At 44.4% G+C, this 23,664-nt stretch overlaps 1 protein-coding gene across 1 annotated transcript in view; it reads right to left on the bottom strand.

The window, feature by feature from the left end:
• Positions 1–5,415: 5,415 nt before the first annotated feature.
• Col15a1 (collagen type XV alpha 1 chain) overlaps positions 5,416–23,664 on the bottom strand; it is an 89,030-nt gene continuing 70,781 nt past the window's right edge. The window contains exons 29-40 of the mRNA XM_090330314.1: positions 21,732–21,777; positions 19,090–19,170; positions 18,232–18,281; positions 17,664–17,756; positions 15,900–16,044; positions 14,476–14,540; positions 12,918–13,046; positions 12,745–12,804; positions 11,935–11,991; positions 8,043–8,228; positions 6,524–6,639; positions 5,416–5,664 (exon numbers count right to left, since the gene is read on the bottom strand). Coding sequence (XP_090186440.1) covers positions 5,451–5,664; positions 6,524–6,639; positions 8,043–8,228; positions 11,935–11,991; positions 12,745–12,804; positions 12,918–13,046; positions 14,476–14,540; positions 15,900–16,044; positions 17,664–17,756; positions 18,232–18,281; positions 19,090–19,170; positions 21,732–21,777 — 1,242 coding nt within the window. The 3' untranslated portion in view covers positions 5,416–5,450. The remainder of the gene's footprint in view (positions 5,665–6,523; positions 6,640–8,042; positions 8,229–11,934; positions 11,992–12,744; positions 12,805–12,917; positions 13,047–14,475; positions 14,541–15,899; positions 16,045–17,663; positions 17,757–18,231; positions 18,282–19,089; positions 19,171–21,731; positions 21,778–23,664) is intronic.

Genomic DNA, 23,664 nt, shown 5'->3' with positions numbered 1-23,664 from the left:
GTCTCCCCTTCCCTGCCTGATTTCCTGAGAGTTCCCAGGAGCATCTCTCATATTGACTGCTTGCAGATGAATTCCCATCTAAAGGAAAAACCTTTTGGAAAGGATTTTCTCTTGGTGAGGAAAATGAACAGGAAGAGAGAAGCTGGAGCCCAAGAGATCAAGAGGAAGGTCTCAGTAATTGTGATATGGGGGGTGGAGAAAGGTTAGGGTTAGGGTTGTGTTTGGAGTTGGATTAGGGTTAGGGTTAGAGTTGGGGTTGAGGTTGGGAGTTAGGGTTAAGATTATGGCTGGGGTGGGGTTAGCATTAGGATGAGGATTAGAGTTGAGGTAGAGATGTACCAGCATTCCATTTTCTTCAAGGAGAATGACTACAGTAAATAAAGCAAGTGATCACTGAAGTATTTTTTCAAAATATTTTGACATAAGCCAGTCACCAGTGGCTCATGCCTGCAATCATAACTACTCAGGAGGCTAAGATCTGAGGGTTACAGTACAAAGCCAGCCCAGGCACGAAAGTGCAGGAGACTCTTATCTCCACTTAACCACCAGAAAACCAGAATTGGTGCTGTGGCTCAATGTGGTAGAGCACTAGCTTTGAGCTGAAGAGCTCAGAGATGGTGCCCAGGCCTAGAGTTCAAGCCTCATGACTGAAACCCCATACCCAAATTTTTCTTGATATTTAAAAGTGCAAATGTTCTTCATGAAAGTACCTCTTGGTTTCTGAACTTTTTAGCATAATTTCTTATGGCTTCTTGTTGATGCTACCAAAGTGTCACTTAGTCAATATTAGCTTAATAAACCTCCTATTATTAAGGATTTTCAATATTGCCAAAGTAAAGGAATGAGAAGTACATGAGATGATGGACATGACCGTCACCCTGATCTGATCACTATACGCTGTAGTCTTCTAGGGCAATATCATTCCAATCTCATAAACATAGAGAATTACTATGCAGCAATTAAAAAAAATAAAACTATATCCATGGGTGTGGGACTCATCAGTTATACCAGCACTAGAGAGACTGAAGCAAGAGAATCATGAGTTCCAGGACAATCTGACTTCATAGTGAGATCCCTCTCAGAAAGCTTATATCAAATATGTTGAATGAATAAGTAGATAAATGACTTTTGAATCCCTGCCTGGCTGGGTTCCATCTACTCGTAGAAGAAACAAGTTTAAGATAGTAAGGTAGGCACTTTCCTCTTACCAACATATCAGATAACAGGGAAGGCACTTTGGAACCTCCTTAGAATTCAGGACCCTGGAAAAGCTTCAGCAGGGGAATAACTTATCTATCAGAAATCAATGTTGTACATGCTCCTGTCAATTAGAAGGAAACTAGCCCTAATGTAAGGACTGAGTCTCGGAGCCCCTAATGAGCCAATGATAACATTTTAGTTATTGGGTATGTAGAATGGTTTATGCAGCCAGAGTATTTAGGGATTGATATTCACTTATAACAACAAGAGCTATGCCAGTGAGTAAACATTGAGTCATAGCCCTAAGCTAGGAAATGGGCAGAGAAAGAAGGCAAACCAGAACATACCATCTGCCAAGGCTGGAAGAAAAACTCTCAGTTCCTCATGGGAGATACCCAGGAAACCAAGGGTAGTGACATTGGTAAGATACTCCCTCAGAGTCAGAGCCTCATACAATACTACACTACTACGATACAATACCAGCGAATTCACTCAGGGGAGGGTCATTTCTGTTCTCCTGATTTAAAAGATGAAGACATTGAGCCACAGAGGAGGGTTGAGTGTAGAGATTATTTTTAGTAACATGGATATTTGCAGTAATTTTCAATGATTGCACAGCTAACAAGTAGCAGAGCCAACATTTAAACCAACAAACTGAAATTCTAGACTTGAATTCCTTCTATATTGCTGTGTGAATTGTTGGAATACAAGGTTGAAGGCCAAAAGAAATTTGCCTCTGGCTATCAGAAAGCTTTAAAGAGACTCAGCAGCATCCTGGTGACCCTGAAAGTAATTAAAAAGACCTGTTTCCTGTGAGGTTGGGTGACAGGGTCACACATCAAGTACTTGTCCCTACCATAGTTTTGGAAAAGTTGGGAAAGCAAAATCTATATGAGAATTACCATGGTCTGTGGTATTGTATAGACTTAATAGATTTAAAATTGAAACATGATATTGGTTGCAAAATAAATTATTCAACCAACATTTTAGCAGGACAAATGGAAAAAAAAAAAACCAAAAGGTCTGCTTTGCTGTTTTCAAACATGAATCTGACCCCATCTCTTATCTTCTTTAAGTCTTCCCAAGATACCCTATCACTTGTAAGATAGAGTCTAAATGCCTTATCGCAGAATTCAAGGCCAGTGTGATCTCACCCCTGCCTCTAATTCTACCATGTCATCCCTCACTTTCAACCTGTTCCTGCAGCTAGATGTGGTAGAATCTGTTATTATTGTTATTATTATTATTAGTGGTAGTAGTCATAATAGTCCTTTCAACTTTCTGTTCTCCTGATTTCTGGTTATTTTAAATGTCTGTATGGTGGGTAGAGCAATTACTTCCTCTGCACAGGTCATCTCTAGAGGAACAGCCAATCAACATACAACTTGTATTACATGTTCTCGGTATAATAACTAAAGTAGGAAGAATTGACATCCTTTCTAGGAACTAATGTAAACTCAGAATAGGGAGAAAGTCTCCTCTTTCCTCTGCAGCCACTCCCAGGGCGATGAGATAATGCAGGGTGATATAATCCTGGTACTGTCTGCAATCACCCCTGTCACATGAAGCATGAAGAAATCTTGTTCTCAGAGGGAAGGAACATCCTTTGCATCAAAGCAGAAGCAAGCAAGCAAGGCAGATTCTGTCTGTCTGTCTGTCTGTCTGTCTATCTGTCTCTCACAGACACATCGACCACATTGCCACATTCAGTCTCTGTAACCTTTGTCCTTCCTGATCTCATCAGTGGATATTGTTATTGTTGTTGTTGGCTTTGAGTTGTGTTTCTCTTATTGATCAATACAAAGAATCATAACTAATGCTCAGTTATAATGGGCTGCTGACAGTTCCTAGAATTCTATGTACATCCTGACAGGTTAATGACAGCACAAGCCACTGAGTTCAGAGGATCCGTAAAACCTGAGGGTGACTTCTGGGGCTCATTTTCCTCATCTTCTTGGTTCTACTTCAGGACATACCATGTGGCTGGGAGGGGGATTCTCCAGATTTTCTCCTTTATACTCTCTGCCCTCTGCCTCAATGGTCTCTTAGTTCCTTTTCCCCTCTCAGTCTACTCTGCCTCCTGAGTGGTTCTGGCCCCTAACATATATTGATGCTCTGGTTCCATAGCTAGACTCAGAGCAAGTGTCCAAAAGACCTCTAGAGTAGCCACATGTGGAAATTTCCCTTCCTGTATTATCACTGAGAGCATGAGTTGGCATCCTGGTCTTCAGATTTATTCAATATTTACAGACATGGGGATAGGCTGGAGGTTTAGATCCCCTTCTGCCATTCTATTTTAGTTGGGCAGCAAGATTCAGAATAGGAGAAGAGCTAGGCAGGTTCAGGGGAATGGGGAACATAACAAATACATCAGCCATTAGGAAGGACCAGTGTAGACCCAGAGATCAAGGCTTTCCTTAGGTGAGGCAGTGGCCTTTGCCATATGACAAGAGAGATTAGGTGGAGGACAATGGGCTGTGGTTCACTCAGGGCCTCCTCTGGGAGGGATGCTATGCTCCCTTCAGTGTAGGAAGACCTCGAGGCAAGGGCAGGATTTCCGATGCGCTTTCCTAAGGTTAACAAAAGACATCTCCCACCTGCCCCCTTCCCCAAGTCGAAACCTATTCTACCCTCATGGGCCCTGGAATGGGATGGCATTTTCACTTCCTGACATTGAGATCCTCCTGTCTTTACCCTTTAGTGATTCCTTTTCATGCCATCACCCCCGTGGTGTAACTTGTGCCTGAGGTGGTCCTCAACCATCGCTCTGGGACTTCCCAGCTATAGTGGCCTTTATTCCATGACTCATAAAGAAAATTCTTCCTGCTCTTCCTAAGTGAAGTTCCTAAGTATGGGTTCTGGGCTGCTTCTCCCCAATGTCATGCACTGAACCAGTGGCAGATGCACAAGGAATTCTCTAGGACTCTTCTGTCCTCCCCTGTCTCACCAAGTAGGAGATGACAGAAGCAGAGTGCACAATGGGAAAATCTTCAGTGCTCAGTTCATTGTCTGAGGCTGAGCACTAGTGTCAAGGACAGAATTAGAAAATGCACCCCAGGTCACTTCCACATCAGTGACGAAGAATAAAGAAACCAGAGAGAGAAAAAAGCCAAACAGAAGAAAGAGCCTGGAAAAAATGTTTTTATGTTCACTTACACAGACAAAAGATCAAAGTACACAGCATGGTGTCAACACCCTTTTCTTTTTCTCAGAAAACTCATTCCTACCAACCTATTTGTTTCAGTTGCGGTTCTAATTCAATACTTGTCAAGTGACAATCAAAAAATTGGTGGGGGTTGGGGGAGCAACACTGCCAAGGAAAAGAGTAGTCATATGTTTCTATGCTTTTTCTAGTTTCAGATAATTTAGACTTTCAACTTTTCCAGCATTCAAAGTTATAGAAACACACGCCACACTAAAATATGATTGGGTCAAAAGAATCAAACTTCTACAGCATGATGACAATCGTATTTACGGAGAGGATGGGAAACATATTAAAATCTGTTACTATAAGAAAATACAAGAATCATTTGAACATTCTGTTTCAAATGATGAATGTATAGAAATAAAGTATTTGATTGACACATAACTTAGAAAAGGGATAATAGCCAGGCCCTGCTGGCTCATGCCTCTGTTCCTAGCTATTCAAGGGGCTGAGATCTGATAATTCAAAGCCAGTCCACACAGGAAAGATAGTCCATGAGACGCTACCTCCAATGAACCACCAAAAAAGCTGAAAGTACAGCGGTGGCTCAAGTATTAAAGCACTATCTTTGAGCAAAAAAGCTCAGCCTCCCAGTTCAAGCTCCAGGACCAGAACAAAAGTAAAAATGAAAGGGGTAATATCTCTAAATATCTACTTTGTAAGAAAGCATCATGGTCATCTTACACTCAATAGCCATGGTTAGAAAGGGCATCATTTTTTTTTTTGAAGTGATACAATAAGAGAAGCGGTGTTTTCTGCTTGACCACGCCTTTCACCTGTGTTGGGTTGTGTTCAGCCAGCACCAGCTTTCCGGAGAATCTAGCACCAATATGTAGATCAGATATGCCTTTGATCTGAGTCTTGTATGTCTTTCATTTTGAGTGTACTGAGGTATGTTTTCTTTGGTTGCTTTTAGGATGAATGAGTAATTTTTTTTAAAATACTGCAATATTTACAACATTTAAACATTTTAGATTTCAGTGTCAACTCTTCACATAAGAGAAAAAATGGAAGCTTAAAAAGAAAACGACTCATTGGAAGGTTATTACTTCCTAGCGTCAATCATGAAACTGTTTTCAATACACAGAACGATTAGCCTATTAGCACAGCTGTACGCTCTCTGGTCCAGAATCTTCCCCGAGCTTAGTGATGAGGCCAGTCCTGTGACAGCCATGTTTGCAGTTCGCCATGCTTCACAGTATTTATCCTCAAGACGGACACCACGTGTGTTAGAGCCATGCCAAACCACCTTCTGGGGCCTAAAAAGTAAATTTCCCATGTTATATTTTAAATTACACTTCTCTGCGGTATATCCTGGTAATCAACTGGCATTAAGCAAATCAAGTCAAGCTCCACCTCCCTCTACAGTCTCACACCAGATCCCCTGTTTGTCCTCACAGCTCTTTTCAGCCTTGTGAATACACTGTACTCCAGCCCCAACTGTTCTCATGGCTCTGAAGCTTTGCTCTTGAAGTCTCTTTGACTAGAGTGCTGTCTAGTTCACGTTCAAGCCAGTGACTCTTTAGCTTTCAAAGCCTATTAGAAGCCTCCTTTTGCATGAAACCATTCTCAAGTGAAAATGAATGTATGCTTTGTGCTCCTGTCATCTTCCTTTTTTTCTTCTTTTCCAGTTTACAACTATCATAAAATCATCATTGGTGTCTATCTGTCCTTGTAGATCAGGAGTACATTAAGAGTAGATCACACAATTTATTACTGTGCCCACTCAGTCTGGCCTTGGACCTATGATAAAGAAGACACCGGAAAAGAGGTGTCATTTTCAAAAATTTCAAGCGCAATTCCAAAGTTATGGGATCAACAAGTTATGCCTTTTCCACTTATTAAATGCTCACTGTATACTGTACATTGTTATATATACTCATTTTACCTTCACAGCAATCCTATGGTACAGATGTTTTTCTTAGTCATTTGATAGGCAAGGTGATTGAGCTTCACATGGAAGTACCTTGCCCAAAGTCACAATATTTTTCTGGTTCTAAGGCCAGGGCTTTTTCTGGGCTTTTATCTGTCTCACTGTGGTCATATCTCAAGGGGAAGCTGATAAAAAGACATTCTAAAATGATTATGCTGTAGAAGTGGATCACAACACCCACTTACCAAGAAGGATCTGTCATCACATCTCGGCCATCAAAGGAGTATATTGGAATGTGTGTATTGAACTGACCTCCATTGCCAGAGAAAATTGAGTCCCAATTGTTAAAGAGTACTTGGCCCTGTAAAGATAAATGCTATGTTAGACTGCAAATGGACTAGCTTGTTCCTCACCCTTCAAAACCCAGATGCCATTTCACCCTGAAGTGCCTAGCCCCAAGTCCAGAGGCATGATGAAACAGAACTTGAGAAACATAAGTGTATATATATATATATATATATATATATATATATATATAGAGAGAGAGAGAGAGAGAGAGAGAGAGAGAGAGAGAGAGAGATTGTTTTTTGCAGTCTATCTTTAAACACTTTTTCTCCCCCCACCCCGTCTTTTTCTTAAGGTGATATCTCTTATTCTACATATTCTTCCCATGAAGAGTTGATTTGTTTTTTATTATTGTTGTTATTATTATTATTAAAATATTATGCATATACTAAGCTTTGGGTTTGTACCATGCCCTGAGCTAGTCTACTCTGTATGATACACAAGTGAAAGACAGATCTTTCCCAGAACAGCAAAGTCCAGTCTCTTGCGGAGACCAACCAACCAACCAAGCTAGCAGGTGAAGGTACTAGAGCCCTACCCGGGATAGCCAGTGGAGGGCACTGGCGATGGCTCAGGCTGGGATGTACCAGTCTTCATGCTCCACACTGAAGGGCTAGGGTTACAGGGGCTGCAGGGCTCCACACACTATTGCAATCTAATTTGTCACCAGGACACAAGGACACATGTGACTACCAACCAAGCTATCCCTCTGTGGCCTCAATCAAAGGCATAGATTGTATAGGATCTTGTCTAGAACCCCTGCATTATCCCACAGAATTGGCCATTTATATGGTATAACTTATTCTTATGAGAGCTTGCAGCCAGCAAAAGGGGCAGAGAAAGGTCTGGCAGCCTGGGACACCTTAGTTCTCAGACAGTACCAAGCCAGGATGAAGATGAAGACCCCCTGCATTGTCTGCTTTGCTTTGTGCCACTCAACTAATGTTTCCTAGAAAGTATCCTTGGTAAAACCAAGAGCCCCAGATACAGGAATTAAAGAAATGAATGCTAGTTTGCAATGACTTTGAACAAACTACTCTTCCTCTGAGTCTTAGTTTTCTCACATGACAAAATGAGAAAAGAAGAATTCTCATTTTTATCATTTTTATTCTCAGCTAATAGATACAGTGCTTTATAGTAAACAAAGACCCTGATAAATGAAAGCAGTGGTTATTATCCTCCTGCCTTCTCCAAAAGCCATAGACAGTTCAAGCAGGAAGGTCACTATAAATATTCTTACATTTACAGGTTTCTTACCTGAGGACCAGGAAAATTACCTATCCCAAGTCACATAGCCAGTGGCTGAGGGGGATGGGGGTGGCAGGTTGCACCATGGTCAATGCCACAGAGTAGCGAATACCCTAGTTCTTGTAAGGATTGTCACACGAAGAAGGAAGAAAGAGGAGGGTGTGTCATTACCTTAAGGTTCACTATTGGAAGGCTGTATCTCTCTGCTTTCCTCACCACAGTGGACAGATCTTGCAAGTGGGAAGATAAGAATGCTCGGAAGGTAGACATTAGTCCTGCAGCCCTGGCCTGCTGGAAGCACTGAAAATCAGCTCGAATATCCCCAGAATACGGCATGTTCAGAGCAGCCAGGTGCAGCTGAAAAGAGTGGGGGAAAAGCCAGTACAGTTAGCATTCAAGGTGAACTTCAACACATGACCACACCATGTTCCCAAGGAGACCCAGCCTTAGGATGGAAGGCATGGTGCAGGCCGCCTCGGTCCTCCTTCACCTGCCTCTGGGGCTGACCCATCCCTGTGAAGGATGATGGGCTGCCCATTTCTGCTCTCTGAATAGCCCATGGGGTGCAAGTGTCTTCTGTGGGTGACAAGACAAGACAGTTCAGAATACTGAATCTGACCTCAATACTGAATCAGGAGCTCTGGGTTTACTCCTAGTTCAGTCTCCAGCATGGATTTTGGCTGTCTTTATCCCTGGATCCTGGAGCTTCCCCATGCTACTGCCAGCTCTCCATTCTTCCCTCTCCTCAGCTAGCCTGGGACTGACTACATGAGGGGTCAAGGGAAAAGGGCATTAAAAAGGAGAAAGATATGACACTTAGTACTAAGACTGCTTGGGTAGAACCTTCTCACTTGGCATTCCTACCACCTTGTTCAGAAACCAAACTGCAAAATCTCCTGCACAAACACAGTGCTCTTCTACTGCCCTGTCTCCCAACCCTGTCTTCTGTGTTTCTGGATTGCAGTTCATAACCAAGACATGCTCATGCCGTTGCTCTTGGGTTTAGTTTCAGGAGCAATAAGCCAGGTGTGGTAGTGCATAGCTATAATCCAAGCAGATGAAGGTAGAAAGATCTGGAGGCCAGCCTGAGCTACATGGTTAACACTGTCTCCAAACGAAACAATTCAGTTTTCAAGACTAAAATATACACACAGGATCAAAGCCCAAGTCAGCAGAGAAGAAAAATGCTTTTCTGGTTTTTGATCTCTTGCTTTGTTTTTGCAGTGCTGAGGTTTGACCTCTCAGGGTCTCTCCATGCTAGGCAAGCACTCTACTGCTGAGTTCCACCTCCAGCCTAGGAGAACATTTTTAAATATCTTAAGCCAAAGGACCCACAATAGGTCCTGTATGTGGGGGAGGGGGGCAAGAGGAAGTTGGCATTTCTCTCCCTGCTTCTGTGCATCCTCTCAGATCGGAACAGAGACTGCATGTCCCAAATGACCTCTACCACCTTCCTCTTCCTAGGCTTCAGCCAGTTGGCCACAGCTGGCCGCGAGGTGCCATGTCCCCTGTACCCACTGCCCTTGTGCTTGCACATTGGGGGCCTCTCACCCCCCCCTTTCCTCTTCCACTCTGCATAGGACAGCCTCTAAGGTCTGCCGCCACCCAGTTTACTCATCCCTGGTTCTGCCTTAACATCATACTAGATGGGGATTCAGATCAAGAAGCTCCCAGCCACCCACTCTACCTGCAACTGTGCTGAAGTTTCTCATAGGTCTTCTAGTGTCTGCATGGGACACTGTATGTCCCCAGCCAAGAGGATGGGCAGGGGTCCGTGTGCTCCCCACTTTCAGCAGGACCACTTGTAGGCCATTAACTTCAATCTCCTCTCCCTAAGACATCCCCAAATCTGACTATACTTCTCCAACTGTCTTTTTCCTTTTCGAGCATCTGCATCACCAATTCTTTAGATCAGGGCCTATAGTCTGATCACTTCTGGCCAGTCTGGGGCCATCATTGAGGCCACTTACAAGGGCTTGGCAAGGTGAGGTTCCCCAAGGCTATCTGAGAACCCTGCCCCCCCCCCCCCCCCGCCCATCACACTACAGTCACTCTCTCCATCCCTCCTTTCCGAAGGACACACAGAAAGAGCTGGAATAATTGTTATTTTAAAAAATAATCGCTATTTCTGAACAGTGAAATCGCAGGCTTGTGTTTCCTGTGTTTCTCTACTGGTGATGAGCAGGTATTATTTTAATGAAGACAATCACAATCACGTTACACAGTTCCACTTCCAGATTTCTGGTGGCTAATTGAAGGTAAGGGTCTCACACACTTCCCTGCCTGGACTGACTTCCAGCTGCAGTCCTCAGATCTCGTCCTCCTGAGTAGCGAGCATTTACTCTTCAATTGACTCCAATTTTGTTGGCTCCTGAAAGACTTTGCTCTAGTTTCTAAATTTGAAAGGCACAGTTAAATTCTTTTTATGGGAGCCTTCACACTCTTGTCTAGTACCTTGCTTGGCATTCTTTTTTCCTCTCAAGCCATGGCCTCTGAATTTCCTTCTGTTTTTTTTTTTTTTCCTTCAGTTCCTTTTTTTTAAGGTTTTGCTCCCCAGAGTCTAGTCCTTTCTCACCGTGTATATAGTCTCCCCATAATCTAATCCTTTCTCAGGGCTTTTTCAGAAGCCCTGCCACTCCTATCAATTGCCATGGCTCTGCTGAAGACACGTGAGTCAGTGTTTCCAGACCAGATTCCATGCAGGTTTAGATCTTCACAGCTTCCTCCCTCACCTCCCTCATAGTTGTCTCTACTTGGGTGGCCTAGAGGTGCTTCAGATTCAACCCCCTCCCAATGAAGGTCCTCCTTGCAGGCTTCTAGGATATATGTTTTGGTGTCTGTCAAGCCCAGGCCTGTTCTTTGAAAGTGTCCCTGTTAAAGGAGTGGCCTGAGGCCTTCCATCCATCAGCTGCTTTGGATTGGCCTGGATTGACAATGGATGATTAACTCAAGATCCCCCATGAAGATGGTCTCCTCCAAGAAAATCTGAGTTGGGTCAGGTCATTTGGGCACTGTAGCCATAAGACCCCAGAGAGTTGGAGTCAGAATGAATGCCATGGCAACCCAGAGCTGCCCGTAAGTTTGTGGAGCCTTTGTCTGTATGTTGGGGAGGGCTAGAGGGGAGAGAGAAAGTGAGACTTGAAGAAGAGAGTCTCAGATGATAGGAATAAAGACTAAGAGTAAGAAAAGAGACTCCCTTCTGTGGCTGAGTTCCACAGAATTTCCATAGTGATTTGGACACGATCTGTATTTAAGCTAGCAGAGGAATGGCATGAGAGTTGTTAGGCTCAACAATGCTAAGTGGTTCTTGGGAAGGAACCCAGGAGCCCTTAGTCACCCAAGCAGAAATACAGACATCACTCCTCATCTCTCATCCTCACAACCACATCCAGGGCTCTCCTGCCTCTTCCTATCTCTCCAGTTGGTCTTATTCTACATGGTCACTGGGGGTGACCTAGTTCAGATAATTCAGGAGCCGCCTAACTGGTCCTTGAGCTCCTGTCTCTAGCTTCCTTAACTCACCTGCAATGACCCTGTCACCAGAATAATTTCTGAAAGAATGTCCCCAGTGCTCACAGGAATAGGTCAAAGTCTATCCTTATGTTGGTTTACAGATCTTTGATGACTAGCTCTTGCCTTTGCCAACCTCTGTATTGAAAACTTTTTCATTCTCTACCTTGAATTGGACTCCCCTGTGCAGACTATAATTTTTGGAATGGTAGGAATACACAGTGCTTCCCCTTTCCTCTTTCTGGTTCATCTTTCCAGTGCCTAGAATTCCTATTCTTTCTTCACTCAGCTTACTACTGAACTTAAGTATTCTTTAGGTTTTAGTTTAGTGATCACCACCTCCAGGCAGACTTCCTTCACTTCCTTATAACCCCAACATCTTGGGTTTGTGTTACCCTAATGTGTTATGTCTTGTCCTGATAGTTCGTGTTTTATTTGACTCCCTCATTAGTGCGTGAACATCTTGACAGTAGAACTAGACACTAAGCACAGGGTCTAGCACATGGAGACATGCATTTAGTGTTTGTAGAAGAATTACATGAATTGTACTTACAGCAGGTCTCTCATAATTGGCACTGATGGGGCTCAGAGGAGGTGGAGGGTGATATGGCTGTGAGACAAAAGAGAAGAAAAAACCTTGTGACTATTCATGCAGTCGGGAATTCTGAGGACAGTGAGGTGCAAGTTCAATGTTTCCTGGGAAAAAAGATTTCAGTCATGTGATATTGTCTCTAACTGTGACTCAAACTGCGAGGGTTCCATGGCCATTCTCAGGAAAGGAGGGGGTGTTCTCAAGATTTTTGAAAGAGTCTTGAGCAAAGGAGCAGAAGGCATGATTTGCTGCTGACATGTTTACTTAATAGAGCAGGTAACCTCTGGGAAGCCTTGTTTCTGTCTTTTACAAAAGGAAGAAGAGAGTAAGAGAGTCGCTGCTTCTTGGGGTTTCAATGGGGCTCAAAGACCATGTCCTGAGTTTATTTGCTTGTCTGAACCTTGAACTTAAGGCCTCAAGCTCTTGCTCAGTTTTTGTTTTTGTTTTTTTAGTCATGGCTGCTATGTCAACACTGAGTCATGTTTCTCTTTCTGGCATTTTGCTGGGCTAAGAATCCCAGATTTGTCTGACTCAGCTGACTTTGAACCATGATCCTCAGATCTCAGCCTCCTGAGATGCTAGGATTTCAGATGTGTGCCACCAGCTCCCAGCAAGTGCTATGATCTCACAAGGCAGAGAATGTCATAAATTAAAGGATTCTCCAACATGCTTGTGCTTATGGGTGATTTCACAAGTAGGAAAACTGAGGCTGAGCGTCAGAGAACAGACACCCTCCGGAAAGTACCAGAGGCACGCAGGGAAACTACTCACATTGCTGGACAGTGCAGGTGGTGGGGGGCTGTCGACAGGAACAGGGATCAGCTCTCCCAGCTGTAAGGAAGGAGTACATGAACATGCGGCAGTGAAATGGCAGGTGGATGAGTAGGTGATGGTTTTTCAAGGGTGATTTAGAGGAATATTCATTCCAAAAGTTTGAGAATTACCTGTAACCTTTTCCAACCATCTCGAACGCGAACAAAAACCTCAGAGCTGTCCCTCAGGTAGATGAACGTTCCTTCTATGACCAAATGTGCTGTCTGCAGCATGTCATCCATGTTGGCGAATGCTGAGATCTGGAAGAGCATTTTAAATCTGCATTGACCAGCAGAGCAGGCGCCATTTTGACCAAGCGGCCACCTTTTGTAAAGTCAAGTAGGAACCATGCTCTCCATACTTATTGTGCCATACAGAGACCTATAACTTCACTAACAACAGAAGAGCATTCTTTTTCAATGAGACAAATAGATATGTTGCTTTGAAATATCATGAATGAATTAAACCGCAAAAGATAATGTTCTGTGAGGACCAAGAAAACAACAGAATTATCTTTGCTGGGTTGTTGGTTTTAGCAAAATTGCTGGTGAGTTTTGCCCCCTCCCTATTTTTTATGCTGCCCCATGGCATTAACATTGGAAACATGGTGTCATCTCATATTGCTCCATAACAAGTTTTTAACGAGTTTTTAGTTAGGGGTAGGAAGTGCAAGCATAGCTGGGTATGCTGAGGCATGCCTATAATCTCAGCACTCAGGAGTTGGTAGAGGCAGTCTGAGAGTGTCATAGGCTATACAGTGGGGACTCTGTCTCAGGAAGGAGGAAAAGAAGGAAGGAAGGAAGGGAGGGAGGGAGGGAGAGAGGGAAAATAAAAAGACAGAGACCTAGAAAACAAAACAATGAAATGCCAACAAGTAGGCAATTACGATTACATCTCCATTTTGCAATATAGGTACACTATAACTATAACTAGATACATGATAGAAAAAATACATAATAGAAGAAAGTAAGACCCATAGTTTCTCTCTCAAAAATTGTAAAAAATATGACAAAATAGGACTCCTGACATTCTTGTGAGGTGCTTGTTCATTTTCTGTACACTACAATAAACTCAGACCATACTCTGCCCCAGTGAGCTATGGAGAAGATACACAAGAGACATCTTTTGGCAGAATAGAAAAAGCAGAATTACCCAAGTAAATCTGACTGCCCAGCCCAAACACCCACCCTGGTTCTCTACGTACTCGTGCTTATGGTTTTCATAAAATACTGTTAGTTCTTACTATAGCATAATGATAGATTCATAGAATCAAACATCAATATCAATTCTTTTTACTTAGGCTTGTGACTAGATGGAAAATTACCTTTTTTTTTTTTTGCCAGTCCTGGGCTTGAGCTCAGGGCCTGAGCACTGTCCTTGGACTTTCTCAAGGCTAGAGCTCTACCACTTGAGCATCAGCACCATTTCTGACTTTTTTGTATGTATGTGGTACTGAGGAATCGAACCCGGGTCTTCGTGGATGCTAGGCAAGCACTCTACCACTAGGCCAAACTCCCAGCCCAAGGCAAATTACCTTCTATTGTTGGCAGAGTTTGTGCCCACTTCTATCCTCAAGCTTCCTACGTCTAAAACAAAGAGATGCTAGCCCCTAAATATTCTAGCCTAAGTTTTCTGTGAGTCCATCCCAAAATGGAATGATGCACTCACTATATTGATAAAGATACTAACCAAGTTTCTGGGTCCAGGAAGTCCTGGTTGTCCTGGAGGGCCCGGAGGGCCTGGAAGGGCTACAGCTAAAACAAAAGCAGAAAAGAGAAGTTATATGACATGCTCCTTGAAAAGCATCTCCAGTGTCTGCTAGCCCTCTGAGAGGAGAGGGCTGCTCACATCACAGCCAACCTACTCCAGCAGTGCAAGCCATCCAATCTGCAACTACATCCCTGGGCTCTGGACCAAGTCTAGGGGATATAGGACATTCTATTCTTGCACCAGCATCCTTACAGCTCTGGACAAAGCATGAGGCTACAGACCACTTTGATTAGCTCTTCATGATGTGGTTTCCAGCTTCAAAGTGAGTATGTCTCATTATTCTTTGTAAAAAAAAAAAAGCCAGTTTAGGTTGTATTTTCTGTCACTTGCATCCAAAAATATCCTGACTCATACAACTTACTTCACCCAGGAGACAGCATGTGACCACTGAGCAGGGGAAGAGAGGAAGAGGACTCAGAAAGAGGAAGAAATGGAGCAGACTGTGGGCGCAACTTGAGTTGTACAATGACAGAGTCCCTGGCTTTGGAGTCAGGAGATACACCCGGTTTGTCAATCCTCAGCTGTTCAATCTTGAAGACTCAGCAAGTTTTCAAGTTCTCTGAATCTGTGTCAGATGTAAACATATTTCCTTGTTCAGGACTTTTTCATAAACCTTCCAGCCATCCTGGCTGGCTTCAAACCATAATCCACAGATCTCAGCTTCCTGAGTAGTTAGGATTATAGGCATGAGTCACTGGCACCTGGTTCTTAGCATTTGAAGAATCACTGGGCCCAGTGTTGGGTTGGAATGGTAAAGTGCCAGCCAAACAAACGAACCAAGCAAGGGAGCAAGGCCCTGAATTCTAAGTCCAGTTACTTCAAAACAAAATAGGACCCAATAACTGAAAAGCAGAAATAACTCAACGGTCCAGAAACAGACTGTCCAGACAAAAGCATATGATTTGGCCATAAAAAAGAGTGAAGTACTGATATATACGACAACCTGGGAATCCTTGTGCAAAATTGTAAAAAACACAAAAGTTCACCTGTTGTCTGATTCCATTTTTATCCCCATTTTATGTCCAAACAGGGGGGAGGCAGAGAGAAGTAACTGCTAATGGATGCAAAATGTTCTTTTGGTGTGATAAAAATGGTCTACAATTAGCCAGTGGGGATGGTTGCAAGACCATGTGACTATTACTGAGTTGGATGCTTCAAATGGGTGAATTTTATGATGTGTAAATTATATCTCAATTTTTTAGAAAGAATAGAAAAGAAAAGGTGGCCCCATCCAGAAAACAGCCCTCTGTTACACAGCATGATTTTCATATGCCACTGCTCAGATGTTATCTGAGCCCAAGCACTGGGGTGGCGTGAATGAGGGCATCCTTCACAGTACCAACCTGAGCCCAGGATTGCTGGAGGTCCTGGTGGCCCAGGAGGTCCGGGTGGTCCAGGGGCGCCAGGTCTTCCAAAGCCAGGTGGTCCGGGGAGACCAGGAGTTCCTGGGGGTCCCTGGGGCCCGACAACAGCCTCTCCTTTCTGACCCTGGGAAGGCAAGTAGGCAGTAACAGAAAAATCATTCATGGCTAGAAGTCTTGCCTAGTCCTTTACGAAGACATGCACAAGAAACGGGTGAGTTCTAGCTGCTGCTATCAGATGCATTAGCCCAGCCATTGCATAGTTAGACAAGGGAGTCCAAAAGGCTCTGAAAGATCATGAGACTAGTTCCAGTGCTTCACAGATAAAGGGTGCATCCACAAGAGGAAATGATGTGCCTCTAAGTCACAATGGAACTTAGGGGTACAATGAGAAGTAGGAGCCTAGTTCTATTCTTATAGGGAGCTGTGACATCAATACTGGCCCATGAGGTTAATAACACCGTCATGTTCTTGTTGGGGTCAAAGTTTTGACCTTTTCTCTCATGGCCTGAAGAGACTCCCTCCACCTTAGAAAATCAAGTCTATCAAAGAGCTTCATCGTTAGTTAAAAATTTAGAAGAGGTTGAGTGGGGCACAGTGGCTCACACCTGTAATCCTAGCTACTCAGGAGGCTGAGATCTGAGGATCAAGGTTCAAAGCTAGTCCGGGTACAAAAGGACCTGAGACTCTTTATCTCCAATTAATACCTAGAAAAATGAGAAATGGGGTTTGGCTCATCGGTAGGGAGGTAGCCTTGAGCTGAAGAGCTCAGGGACAGTGCCCAGGCCAAGTTCAAGCCCCATGACCCACCAAAAAAAAAAAAATTAGAGGAGAAGCCAAGTGTCAGTGGCTCACACCTGTAATCAGGAGGATAAGATCTGAACATCATGGTTCAAAGCTGGCATGGACAGGAAAGTCCATGTGACTCTTATCTCCAATGAAAACTACTCAGAAAAAGCCAGAAGTAGCACTGTGGCTCAAGTAGTAAAGAGCTAGCCTTGAACGTGAAGAGGCTCAGGGACAGTATGCCCACTCTGAGTTCAAGCCTCATGACTAGCAAACAAACAAAAGAAGGAAAGAAGGAAGGAAGGAAAGGATGGAAAGGAAGGAAGAGGAAGGAAAAATTCAGAAGAGCTGGGCACCAGTGACCAAAGCCTATAACCTAGCTTCTCAGGCAGCTGAGATCTGAGAAGTGAGGTTCAAAGCCAGCCCTGGTAGAAAAGTCCATGAGACTCCTATCTCCAATTAGCCAGCAAAAGAGAAAAAAAATCCAGAAGTGCAGCTGTGGCTCAAGTGGTAGAATGCTAATCTTGCACAAAAAATGTTCAAGGACAGCACCCAGGCCTTGAGTTCAAGCCCCATGACCAGCACACACACACACACACACACACACACACACACACACACACACACACACAGAGTTCAGAATATCCAGCTAGCTTTTCTAGAAATTTCACTTATACCTTCAATTCTGTCTTCATTGTAGCATTTTTCACTGGAATTAATTTCCCACAGTGTACAGGAACAAGGCAGTGCAATTCCTACTTAAAGTTAACTGCTTATAGCCTGGGCAAACTTGATGGGACTCAGCCAATCTTCCCATCCATTAACAAGAAGTGGGGAGAGTTGGGTCTGCCTCTAGCTTGTACTAATAATTTTACTCTAACTGCCTAGTCTGGCTTGAGGACCTCAGGAAAAGTCAAGCTGAGACCTTGTGGAAAATGGTCTGAAGAGCTCATTACTTACAACCAAACCTGGGTTTCCTGGCAGGCCTGGAGGCCCAGACACAAAGAAGTGGCCGTTAGGATCACCTCTGATTCCCCTGTCTCCATTCTCCTCCTGGAAGAGAGAACGTAAGTGTATCTCAGGAATATTGTGAAGTCTCCCCAACATGCTCCTTTTGTTTGAATGTGTACTTCAAATTCCCTACGTGGGAAACTTAATTCCCAAAATCATATAGGAAAGGTATTTAGAGTTGAGAGCTTTGGGAGGTAGTTAGGAAGTGAGAACTCTGGATTGATGGCTCTGGAATTATTCATGGATGAATAACGGGATTGTTAGGGAATGGTTTTGTTCTGAGAGGAGCTGTTTCTGGCCTCCTTCTGTTTCATCATTTTGTGAGGTTTCATACCACCTGAGAACTCTGCAGAGTCGCCATCAGCAAGAAGACTCTCACCAGATGAGGCCTTTGACCTCTCAGTTCCAGAACTATGAGCTGAATGAACCTTTATGCTTTGTATATTACCTCTCATACAGTGTAACAATGGGAAATGGACTGAGATAATTGGACAAACATTTAGGAGAGAAAATTTACCCTCAAGTTGTTCAGAAAATGTCTCAGGTAAGTTGGATCAACTGGAGGACCTAAAGGAGAAGAAATGTTTAATAAAATTCACCATGATAATTTCAGGAGTCTCAAAACAAAAATCAAAAAATTGGCTAGTACAGAGATTTACAATAGAATAAAACCTAGATACATAGGCCAGATAGTATGATGCGAAATGAAAGGATCTCCAGGATACAGAAACAAAAGCCATATAATGAATGATTATTGTCCTTAATGTACTATGTTATCTCTCATCTCTTTTGCTATCCCTTGGTTATCTCATATTGTTACAGTATTTCACCTTGTTATCTGATATATTGGATATATGCTTGATGGGTTATTTTGAAATTGGATAGGGAAGGGGGGAAAACAAGATGAGCGGTGGGGGAGGGGGGAGGGAAATGGAGACCATGACATGAGAAAGGGTATCAATATATGTGAAGTAATGCACCAGATCTGGTGAATATAATGTAACCCTTCTATTAATTACAATTAAAAATATATGAAAAAAGTTGGCTAGTAGAAGTGCCCCTCTGTGGGCTTAGTAAGCCTGGGCTTGCTGGTACCCATAGTTCTAGTCCAGGGCCAGCAACCCAGACCCTAGACAAAGTAATTGGTCCTCTTTGGGCTTCATTTCACATATAAAACATGAGCCATTAATTAGGAGTTCTGGTCTCTCTTCACATTATCCCAAGCCTATAACTAGGTCTTACTAGCATTCAGAGTAGCTTGCTGTCAGAGTCATGGAATTAGTCATACCATGACTAATCAGTCATATCACAACTCCACAGCCTTTCTCAGGACTAAAGAAATCCAAGGCAAAGCCTAGAAAACGAATTAGAATACCTGGAGGTCCTTGGGCTCCTTGGTCCCCTTTCTCTCCCTTCGAGCCAGGAATACCCCAGGATCCTTTTTCTCCTTTAACACCTGTCAGCAAACACATTCACAATGAAAATTACTGAAAAAGCATCTCATTGGATATAAAACTTTTCTGAGACAACTGAACCTCTTTAGCAATGTTAACTCACACAAATAAAGCCCGTAGAGTAACCAGAGGTATAAAATCCTTTACTAAAAGAAGGGGAGGCCCAGGCAGGGTGCTGATGGTTCATGTCTGTAATCCTAGTCACTCAGGAAGCTGAAAGCCAGGCAGTTCAAAGCCAGGCCGGGCATGAAAGTACGTGAAACTCTCATCTCCAATTAACCACCACAAACTGGAAGTGGCACTGTGGTTCAAGTGGTAGAGCACTAGTGTTGAGCTGAAGAGCTCAGGTACAGCCCCCAGGCCAAGTTCAAGCCCCATGAAAAAAAAAAAAAAAAGATGGGGAGGCCAGAAGTTGAAACAGCAGATCCACTTCCTGACCTTGAACGTCTGGATGCAGGGGAGACACTCAGGGGATACTACAGGGGAGCTGTGGCAGACAGCCCAGTAGGATGCCATGGAGCCCAGCAGGGGCTTCTGTGAACTCTCCTTGAGCCACTTCCATGACTGTAGACAGAGGCTCAACAACCAGCTCTTAAATCTGCCTCTTCCACAAACAGCAAAGAAGCACCACTCTGCTGGAACTGTTTCAGGTCCTTCCTTTTCCACTACTCTGAATGGGAAAGCAGTATAAAGGTACCTCTGGAGAGTGATATTTGAGAAAGGATGGGATGAACTTCTCCCCCTCAGATGGGTGGGATGGACAGGAGATCTTTGGATTCCTGATCCCCAGAAGCACCATCAATAAACCTCCCAGGTGTAGACAAGATTTGGGGTTAGGTTTCCCAGGCACTGGAGAAGGATGTGAGCATCTCTCTCCTGCTAGGGATGAGCAGGGAGCTGTAAACATATTTTTTTCAGATCCCAATAATGCTGGGGGATCCGTCTGAGGCTTGGGGCCTGGCCAGCTGGGCTTTGGACTTGACTTCCATGGCAGGTATTGACCCTCCTAAGACTATAGTTAGTGGGGGAAGGTAAAACAATGAGCTCATTGCCAACACCACTAGAGCTGTTTCCCCAAGGGCTTGAGCAGGAGTCAACCCACAGTAAGCAAAATGACCACCCACCAGGACTAGCACCCTTCCTTCTCTCCCCCAGGGGAGCCCTCTAGGCCAGGGAACAAGTAGGGAGTCCAGGAAGCAAAGCAGACCCTCCCCTACCTCTCCAAGGTTGATTTGGCAGCAAGGGACAGCAAAATCTTACATTGGATCAGAACATTGACTTTGAATAAAATCTGGACTTGGCCATCAAAATGCCAGAAAAAATCAAGGGACCAGACATGAGGCCACCTTATAGCAAGCCAGGGTGGCAGAGATGATCTAAAGTACTGGAGGGATTAAGAATATTTCTGGTTTAAGTTGTAAGTGGCCAGGCGTGGGCTTCTTAATCAAAACAGGACACATGGCATGAGAAGGAAAGGAGGGCACAGGATTATTCACCTGCAGGCTCACCCACCTTCTGGCCTATCTCTTCCTGAGTTGCCTACAGAAGCTCCTACACATAACACTGGTATTTACTAATCACCCTCGCTGGCTTCTCCCTCACTCCCCAGCAGTGTATTTGGCAGTTTCCTGTGCATATGACAGTTTGGGAGATGCAGTCTGAGACTGGGCAGGCACCATCAATAAACCTCCCATGTATAGAGAAGATTTGTGTTTGTGTTTCCCAAGCACTGGGGAAGGATGTGAGTATCAGAAACATGATGGCTCCTGATAGGGATTAACAGAGAGCTTTGCAGACCCCACTAGTGTTGGGGGATCCATCTAAGACTCCAGGGCCTGGCCAGCTGGGCTGTGAACTTTACCCTATTGGCCCTATTGAGACTATAGCTAGAGGAACTTCTTCTTTTTTTTTTTTTGAGGATCTTGCTCTGTGATCCTGGTTGATCCTTCTGCTTCAGCCTCTTGAGTGTCAAGATTGCAGATATACCACTATATCCAGCCTATCCTGCCCCATTCTCCTTTCAGGTCTGGAGATGGAGTCTAAGGCCTCATACATGCTAGTAAGCAGTGGACCTCTGAGCTCCATCCCCTGACTGGGGTTGTCCATGTCTAACCAGCTCCAGGAGACTCTGATGCAGCCGACCAACTCACAGCTCAGACCAGGGACTCAAGCGTTCTCACAATATTTCCTTGCCTTCCCTCTTAGTATATTGTCTCTTGCTGATTTCAGTAGTTACTATCACCTAACAGATGCTAAGAGCCAAGGTGGCAGGAGCAGCATAGAATTCATGAGTCTGGCATCAGTGAAGGTCTTGTGAACAGGTTAACCCCAGAGTAAACCATGAAGTGTTTGCTGCTGTTGGAAGATAGGTACAGCCAAGAGGTGCAGAAGTGACTGATGTGTGACTGAATCACACATTGTCAGGGCTCAGCTGCCAGCCCTCCTAGCAGCCTCCTCAGGCCTTCCTGGCCCCCTCACAGGCCCAGCACTAGACACATAAACACCCTCTTCTTCACAGACACGAAGTCAAGAAGGTTCATCCAGTGAAGAAAGGCACATGTACCGTGGAAGGTGATGAGCTCTGGATCACCAGGACGAGTGGCATCCACCTGGAAGCAGAAAGGCCAAGTCAGATGCTGTGGGTCCTGCCCTGACATTAGCCCACATAGGTGGGCTCTCAGGCCTCCCAACAGAGACCTACCAACCCCAAGAAAGGGAAAGACCAAAGGAGTTGGCCAACACATTGTAGCAATGCTGGTTTGGGTAGTGATAGCACTTGGGGCTCCTGACTTAGGATTGATTGATCCATGTGTGAGGCCAAGAAGCTGAGCAGTGCTGAAGCTGTCAGCTTTACTATCATGTGTAATTATGGGATGATGTTAATAGTACTAAGGGTTGGCTGGGGGGGGAGGGGGGCTCATTATTAGATGTGAGAGGCTATTCTGCACTCCCCATTAAGTCCTGCGGGTCTCCAGAATCCCTGCTATTTGGGGGTCATTTTATTTGCCAGTCCTAGGGCTTGATCTGAGGGCCTGAGCAGTGTCCTTGAGCCACAATTTCCAGCTTTTCCTATGTATGTGGTACCGAGGAATTGAACCAGGGTCTTCATGCATGCTAGACAAGCGCTCTATCACTAGGCCGAACTCCCAGCCCCTGCTATTTTTGATAATATTCCTTCCCAGATCTTTCCCTTACCCAATGACACAGGTGCCACCTGCCACCTGGCATTTCATAGTCCGCCACCACCTTTCCCCCAAAGTGATTTAAAGTAAACTAGTCAGCACTCCATATTTATGAGTAGGGGTTGTAAGCTGCTCAAGAGAAGATAGCAGGTAGGACTAAGGGAATGTTCCAGGAGAAAGATCTTTCTAAATTGAGGAAGCAGGTTGCAGTGATTCTGAGTTCCTACACTGCAGGAGGTGAGCTGTCAGTGGTTATGTTGTCAGAAGGGCTGAAATTAGAAGGTGCCTGGGACATGCTGGATGTGTTTGAAATGGCCACTTGGAGAGCTGGTCCCTGGGACATGCTGGATGTGTTTGAAATGGCCACTTGGAGAGCTGGTCCCAGTTTCCATGGCATCCAGCAAGGCAACATAAAATAACACTCAACCAAAGTTCTCTGAGCCCATCTTTGGCCTCTTCTAAGTAACTCCATGACCCCCAAAGGCTATGGCTAATTGCAAAGGACCTAGGTCGTGCAGTTGTATGGTGGGCTAGCATGTTCATGATAGTCTACAATGCCGGGTGCTGTCTCAGGCTTGAACTCATATAAGCTTGGGATGGTCTTCTGACCCACCCACTGCAGAGCAGGCTGTGTTCTCTCCTTCCACCTAAGGAGGCACTGCAGAGGCTTCCCAGCGGGGCCTCCCAGTACCCACACTGCAGACTTCTCTGCATCATTGGTATAAACACACAGGCCCTGCAGACCCCTTCTATCTTGTACCGGTGGATCCTCTCCCTTACAGATGAGAGCTTCTGCCTCAAAGCACTGTCAAACAGCATCGTTTCTCAGCCCCTGAACCCATCATTTCATCTACTGAGAATCCCACTTCGAAGCATATTTCTGAACTGTCATTTGCAAACTCCAGAAAAGAGAGTATACCTTCTCGTTTATTGTGTTGCCAGGACCTAGCTGAGTACTCAGCATTGGGTTAAGTGCTCAACAAATATTTGTTAAATGAATGACTGTGCATGGTTTCATGATTCAGACTGGTGCATGGGGGGTAGGCAGCAGCTTCAGGCTGATGCTGTTTCTTTTTCCATCTGTGTTCTCTGGGGCTCTATTTGCTTTGAGTTTCTGCTCCTCCAGCATGAGTCTAAGATGGTCACACTGGCAATGGACACTGCTGTATTGATCATATAAAAAGAAGCCAGCAGTGGCCGGGAGTTTGGCCTAGTGGTAGAGTGCTTGCCTAGCATGCACCAAGACCAGGGTTCGATTCCTTGGTACCACATATGAAAAAAAAAAGCCGGAAGTGGTGCTGAGGCTCAAGTGGT

Source organism: Megascapheus bottae, chromosome 3, assembly GCF_031878675.1.
Source record: "Megascapheus bottae isolate mThoBot1 chromosome 3, mThoBot2.hap1, whole genome shotgun sequence".
NCBI lineage: Eukaryota > Metazoa > Chordata > Mammalia > Rodentia > Geomyidae > Megascapheus > Megascapheus bottae.
The sequence above is the reverse complement of the archived record's forward strand: the minus strand, read 5'-3'. Positions and strand labels throughout refer to the sequence as shown.